The 7675-nt window shown below is 35.4% G+C and overlaps 1 protein-coding gene and 1 long non-coding RNA gene across 5 annotated transcripts; both read left to right on the top strand.

The window, feature by feature from the left end:
* LOC108327759 (uncharacterized) lies at positions 1-2943 on the top strand. Of its 4 annotated transcripts, XR_008246758.1 has the most exons (7): positions 1-314; positions 430-802; positions 886-966; positions 1049-1119; positions 1425-1540; positions 1623-1918; positions 2725-2943. It is a non-coding gene; the product is annotated as an uncharacterized LOC108327759 (long non-coding RNA). The 4 variants fall into 4 exon arrangements; XR_001832062.2 differs by lacking the exon at positions 1425-1540 and having other exon boundaries at positions 2-314; positions 2618-2943; XR_001832060.2 differs by lacking the exon at positions 1425-1540 and having other exon boundaries at positions 3-314.
* Positions 2944-6365: 3422 nt separating this feature from the next.
* Positions 6366-7037, top strand: LOC108328501 (dirigent protein 22). Its single transcript, XM_017562376.2, has one exon. The coding sequence runs from the start codon at positions 6386-6388 to the stop codon at positions 6968-6970; it is 585 nt and encodes a 194-aa protein (XP_017417865.1). The 5' UTR covers positions 6366-6385; the 3' UTR covers positions 6971-7037.
* Positions 7038-7675: the final 638 nt, after the last annotated feature.

Raw genomic sequence — 7675 nt, 5'->3', positions numbered from 1 at the left:
CACATTTTCCTCTCCCTATCTCTAATTTGAGGTTCCTCTCACTCTCGTTCCTCTCTTCCTCTTTTCCTCTCTAAACCCTCCTCCAAGAACACTCCTCCCTCCGCCCCCGTGCTTTTCTCGGCTCCCCCACCACTAACCAAGCCCCCTCAATCAAACTGCTCCAGCAATGAGTCCAGACCTTGGAGAGAGAGGTTGACGCCACCATCACCGCTACCGCTTGCGTTCGCTCTGAGAAACGACAAGCCGAGGCCGCTCAAAAAGTCGCTGAATCACGTCCTCAACAGCTCACCGCCAAACTTGAAAACACCACAACTGTCATCATCTTCATCATACTCTGTTTTTACTCTTCTCAATCATTGCATTTCACAAGTTTGGAATGGTTCTGGTTTGTGATCCATGAAGCTAATCGTTTCTTATTTCCTTTAACAGAGGTGTTTGAGTTGAACATGGAAGAGTTGCGTGCGAAGCAAGGAGAAATCGAGAAGCGAGACGACGACATCAAGTTTCTCGAAGCTATAATTCGAAGATTTGGAGCAAAAGGAATTCCCAACCCTTTCGACTCCAACTTTCATTTCATCGGACAAGACCAAACCCTAACCCTTTCTTATTGTATGATATGAGATTGAGATGTAGTTTTCATGTTAATTTTTAAATTCTTTCGGTGGTTTAGGTTAGATTGAGTTTCTTGAGTTTTAAATCGGAGAGATGAACCACCACCACAACAATAGAGCGAGGTACCCTCCCGGAATGGGGCTTGGGCGATTGAGATGTAGTTTTCTCTCGTCTTCATCTTCATCTTCAGGTTTTTAAGTTTCCCATTATCATCTCATTTGTCGCTTTCTTCTCGCACAATTCATTAATCTTTTGTTTTTCTCGTTGTTTCAGGGCGTTTCTTCTTCTTCTCGTTTCTACCTTCACATTTAGTTTTTCAGTAATCTGCGAAAGAAGGACTCATCCTTTGATATGGTGCGTTCTCTTGTTTCTTTGTGTTTCAATTTCTTTATTAGTGAATTGTGAGAGAAGTTAGTAGTTTTCTGTTAATTGAAAGGTCTCCGACAAGAGCTGGTGGAAGAACTATGAATGAGCTTGACTTCCGGAACCGAAGAGTGTTGGGAAAGGGTTTTTTCCATTCGCTCTCTCTCTCTCTCTCTCTGTTTAAGCTATTGGAATTTTCATATTAAAATTTACATGAAAAACAAATTTCAAGCAATCTTCACCCCATATTTCCTTTGCCCTTCCCATGCTGTATAGAGAATATACTATCATGGTATTTGAATTATTTTAATTGCCCTGTTTTTGCTGTTACATAATTTCTTTATGCAAAATTGTGGTGTATATTGTTGCAAGTATCTTGTTCGTTGAGAATCCTTTTTCCATGTGCTTGTATTTTTTTTTCGCAATAATACAGAAGTTATGGTCTGCAGAACTTCTCCAAATTCCTTCTCAGTTAAATAATTTTGCAAGTATCTCAGTATTTGAATTTGTTGTGGGACACGGAGAGTTATGGTCTGCACAGATGTTGTCTTTAGTAATTAAGAAAGTACGTTGTTCTATTGAGAAACGTCTGCATTTTCTTTTAATCTGAATGTGCTGATGGAAGCTGCTTCCCTCTTATTTTGCAGCAAGGGATTGACTGCAAATGGATGAATGCGAGGGAAGTTCTTATTGTAAAACCTACTCGTTCTGATCGAGTTGATCCAGATTACTTGGAATATGAACGAAGACTTGAGAAGTGGTACTCTCTAAATCCATATGATGTAATCGTTGCCACAGGATTTATTGCAAGCACACCTCAGAATATTCCTACTACTCTCAAGAGAGATGGAAGTGACTTTTCGGTAGCTATTATGTGTGCTGGCTCGCCAGGTCACAATTTGGATAGATATAGACGGCATGTATAGTGCAGATCCCAAAAAAGGTTCACTCTGCTCCTTCACTATTGACACGATGATGATAATTTTGTTTTGTTCTGTCTTATATTTGACAACCTCAGTGTTTTTCTTTATTTAAAAGGAAATAGGATCAATTAACCGCTCTAAGTATAGAATAAATTCTTTAAATAACAGTTTCAATACATGTTTACAAAAATTAATAAGGGAACGTATTCTTATAAATGATTTTACACCAACTATTTTTTCTTTACATAAACCCTTAGCCTCATATTCAATCAGTATATCAACAACAATTTATCTTTATTCAAATTGTTGTTTTGATTGCTAAGATTTCTTTCACATTGATTTTCACTCTTACCCTAATCATTTCAGGTATATATAACAATTTTAGAAATAATTTTTAGAAAACATTACACTTTCTTGAGTTCTTTAAAGATATTACCACTTGTACTGTATTAGAAGATTACACTGAGAAAAAGTTTATAAAGTATTTATTTAATTTTAATTTCTATGTTATTATATAGTTTCAGATAAACGCAACTGAGTAAATTTGTATGAGTAATAAAGAGACATTCTTATGTTATTATATCATTTGACTTACCAGCATATGAAGTCAAAACAAAGCCTTCTACTTGATTCTACAATTTTTATATCTAAAATTTAACCTGTATGTGATTTTTAATGAGAAATTGCCTTTTCTTTCTCTTCCTTTTACATTTTCATAGCTATTTCAAGAACAAGTGGAGCAAAGCCAAGAAAAAGATGTATGCGAGTATTGGATCCATATGCATGCATATACAATATTGTTTTAACTCTATTATTTTATTTGTAGATCTTTAATGATTCATCTCCCATGAAAGATGCAGACATTGAAGACATTAGATGAAACTCGGCTTCTTTTATTTTAAGTGTTAGTAGAAACTTAGCTACATCTCAATAGTGTATGTACATTAATGTAATATTTAGATTTAATATATAATTTCATGTATAAATGATGTATTAAATATTATTATACAATTTAATGTTTGAAAAAATTCTATTTTGTTAGTTCCATTGAATTTGCTCATTTGAAGATATATTGATTATAAATTGATTGGATGAGATGATAATATAGGAATATGATTACAATTTCATTGGATGTCAATTGTAATAATCAATTTTTTTAAAAAAAAAATACATATATTATAACGTACTAAACAATGTTCGTCATAATATGTTGATTTTGATTTCAACATATTATGATTGGTAAAAATATCTACGTGTACAAACAAATCTACGTCATAATATCTCTCGCCATATTATAACGTATTATGACGTAATTTTCTACTACGTTATAAAATGCACAGACTTACTATAACGCCCAGAACTATGTCCCCAACAACTACGTCATAATATATCTTTTTTGTACGTCATAAAATGTCATTTTTTTATTAGTCAAACATATAATCGAATAAGCTTTAGTTATTTTCATAACCGAAGTCTATTCTTTGCTTCAAGTTTTATTTTTTTATTTTCATACTTTTTTTTAATTGGTTTTGGCTTCGATTATGAAATCAACTTAACCAAAAGTCATTGTTTTTTAGTTTCCATGATTTGCTTCGGTTGGAGAACTGAAGTATAATGTCAAAAGAAATGGGTGCCAAAACCCTTCGTTGTGCTAGTGAATTTGGTTCTTTCTGTTAAGTTGACATTAACATCGTGTCCGTACATGTCATGGTCAATTCATAATTCATAAATTTTTTTAATTTTGAATTTAAAAAAACATAAATTGCCATGAGTCAAGTCATGGTCATTTCACATGAAAGTGGAAGTGGAAGTGGCAATGACATTGTCACATGTCAATGTTATTACTACATGATGATGATTGTCATGTGGTAATAATAACACTCACACATGATACTGTTATTGTCACAGGACATAATTATGATTTAACAAGTACTTTATGTTTTGTTAAAGTAATTTAAAAAAATTAAAAATTCCATGAATCGAAAGATGTCATGTATGACAATAAGATCGAAGAAATTATCAAATTGGTGCATTTTAAAATATTAGAATATTAAATTGAATAAAGAATATAAGAAGATGATATTGAACCAACCAAATAAATATGATGACCATAATTAAGCTTTTAAATAACATCCTTAGAGTTTTTTTTTTAAAGTTAAAACTATTTATATTTGATTCTAGGTTTAATCCTTTTGGACATCCCTATTTGTGTAGGGTTATCTCAAATAGGTCCTCGTATTTATTTTTATCTCAATTAGGTCCCTATTTTTGTAAAATTGAGTCAATTGAAACCTTGCCGTTAATTTCAATGGACGACGTTAAATTTACTGAGTCATGGCATGCTGACGAAGCAAATTTTAATGACGTGACACGTGGTTGTGTAATTTATTTTATTTCAAGTTTTAAATAATTAAACCTAATATATACTATGACTGATAACAAAATGATTAAACCTAATCTTCGTCGCCACACCCCTTCAGAACCTTGTTCAGCATTTCGTCACGTACGCTGCGTCCTCCACCAGCTTCAGCACCTTCTCCACCGCTGCTGCTCCCAACTCCGCCTCCGCTAACAGCCTCGCGTGAAACCACCATCTTCTACAGTGCTCCATGCAGAACTCCCTCCCTGAGCCTCTGCACGCCATCCTCGTCCACAACAAGCATCACAACATCATTCACGCCTAGCAATGAGGCATCTCATTGATCAAGGTATCCGTGAGCTTCACCGCCCTTGGGTTCTTGAAATCTGCGTGTAGAAAAGTTGGTTTGCCTCGGTGATGCAAACCAAGTCGTTCCCCCAAACGCGCAATCTGCAACGTTGTCCTCGAAGCACTCTTTTCCTAGAGAGAGGTTAGGTCGCCGGAGGAAGAGAAGAGGCGGTCGCCGGAGGAAGAGAAGAGGCGAAGCTTGCGGAGGGCAGACTCGGCGTGTAGCTGGACGATCATGGAGTCGTCACTGATGACGACGACCGGGCCGCCGAAGGGCGCAACGACGACCTTGGTGCGGGCGAGGTCGACGTGCTTCCACGGCATAGGGTAGAGCTCGGGCTTGCGGTAGTAGCGGTTGTAGAGGAGCTTCCACTCCCCAACGACAGAGACATTGGCCATTGAAGGGGTGGGAAAAAGAAGGCAATGCAATTGATAGGGTTAGGGTTTGGAATTGAATCAGAGAGTGAACATTGATCGATCGCGGAAGCGGTTCAGAGGAATTGGGAAGAGGAAACTCGTATACTTTCTTCCTAATTTCTTTGTTAAGTGTTAAAAATGTGTAGTGGAACATGGGATTTGTGTACTTTGTTCCTAATTTCTTGAACGCTTGTCCCCAAGTTCCACTTCTTGGCCTCCAAAGGCATCTTGAAAGGTGTATTCTTTTTAGCTTGGGGGTACTGTAATTCTAGTTTTCTCTATCTGGTTGAGCTTCTCAGTTCTTTGGGATGCACTTTCCAAGGTAACTGGATTACCCAACAGGAAGAGGATTTACTGTTTAAGATTTGAAGATTCTGGAATATATAAACCCCTTATGTTGTATTGAATGAACGGAACTGAGGCACTGGTTGCTGGTGGCTGATTGACATAAAAGATAAAATACTTTTTGAATGATCTGCATGAAATCACTGCAACTTCAAAAACCCTAACAGGAAGAGGACACCAAGGAAGAAGACAATGCTTTAAATTTCACCTAATGCATAATTAAATTCCGCTTAATACAATCTCAGTGTGCTACGTCATTAAAATTTGCTTTGTCAGCATGCCACGACTCAGTAAATTTAACGCCGTCCATTGAAATTAACGGTAAGGTTCCAATTGACTCAATTTTACAGAAACAGAAACCTAATTGAGATAAAAATAAATACGAAGACCTATTTGAGAACCCAACCCCAAACAGGAATGTCTGAAAATCTTGATTCTAATGAACATGTTAATGTTTTCTTTATCAAATTCGACTTTCATAATGATAGCTAATAAATTGTACTTTCTAAGATAAAACATAATCAAATACTTTATTTTAATGATTAAGATAAAAGTAAACATATTTCAAAACATCGGATAGAAGGTTCTATCATAACATAATACACCATTTACATATTTACATATTGTCATAGACGATACATCATCTATAATTTAAATTAGGCAATGTAACACATAGGATATGTAAACTGAATTTTATATCTGATCATACCTGATATTTTTTTTATTCTTTATGTTCTTATATATTGTCATTTTAGCATTTATGAAAAAAGATTTTATTCTCAAAAGTGATGACAATCTGATTTTTATTAATTGAAGTTTATTAACAAGTACCAAATTTGATAATTTTCATATATTTTAATTAATGAAATAAAATATAACTGTAAACAGTTTTTTTAGTTGCAAAAAAAACTGTAATTTTGTTGGAAAACTTATCCCAGTTCATTTGTTCTAATTCTGCACGCTATAAATTGCTAATAAAAAATTATGTCTTTCCTCACACTTCTTACTTTTCCCTACCATGGCCATGGCTAATTCCAGAAGCTTCACAGCCTTTTTCACCGTCATCTTTCTCAGCCTACTGTTCTCATTCGCCACCGCAAAATCTTATACTTTCTACCGAAGCCTATCTCGGAAGTCTTTGGGGCTGAAGAAGGAGAAGCTGAGCCACCTTCACTTCTTCTTCCACGACATTGTCAGCGGTCCAAACCCCACCGCCGTCAGAGTGGCGGAGGCCCCCTCCACCAACTCTTCTTCCACACTTTTCGGATTTATAGCTATGATCGACGACCCATTGACGGTGGGCCCCGAACCTGGATCCAAACTTGTGGGAAAGGCCCAAGGTGTTTACGGATCTGCAGCCCAACAGGAAACGGGCCTGTTGATGGTAATGAACTTCGTGTTCACGGAAGGGAAATACAATGGCAGCACGCTGAGCTTGTTGGGGCGGAACGCGGTGTTCTCTGCCGTGAGGGAAATGCCAATCGTTGGAGGAAGCGGGGCTTTTCGGTTCGCACGTGGGTATGCTCAGGCAATGACTCACACGTTTGATCTGAAGACCGGAGATGCTGTTGTGGAGTACAACGTTTACGTGTTCCATTATTAACCACTGAGTTGTTGATGATATAGAAAACATGCAACATCGTTCTAATGTCTTTTGATTCTCTTGTTTCTCTTGTTTGTTTCATTGTTGGATGCTTTTGGAATAACTTGTATGTTACAAACTTTACTTTAATTAAAGATAATGACTTATGAAACCCCAGAAACTTGGGTAGTCACTGTACGTATACCTTTCAATCGATTACAGGATTCTCTTTTCTTAGCTTTTTGTTCAGTAGTACTTTTTCTTAGACCAACAATCTCCTTTAGCCAAGCTTTCCTTTCTAAGATAATACTTTTATTATATACAAAACAAATGTTTTTATTTACGATTTTTTTATGAAAGCGTGCTGGGACTTTTTTCAACTTTCCTTATTTTTTTAATTTTAATTCTTAAATTAGATATCAATTTTTTTCAAAATTATTAACTGTTCAAAATAACTCTACCAAAATATAAATATGGTTTTTTATAAATGTGAACCATAATCTAGAAGCTTAAACTACTTTTTATTACAAATTACAGTTACTCTTTACCTAGTTTAAACTTGCTGAAATAAGCAAATTACAGTTACTCTTTATTTGTATATTTATTCATGTTTATATCAAAATATATAACCAAGATATAAATATATTATGAAAATATATAAAGATTTTGAAAATATGCATGCTTTCTCCACTTTTAATACACGTGGAATCATTTGTTCCTATGTTA

This window comes from Vigna angularis, chromosome 2 (assembly GCF_016808095.1).
Source record: "Vigna angularis cultivar LongXiaoDou No.4 chromosome 2, ASM1680809v1, whole genome shotgun sequence".
NCBI lineage: Eukaryota > Viridiplantae > Streptophyta > Magnoliopsida > Fabales > Fabaceae > Vigna > Vigna angularis.
This window is presented reverse-complemented; position numbering and strand designations above follow the sequence as displayed.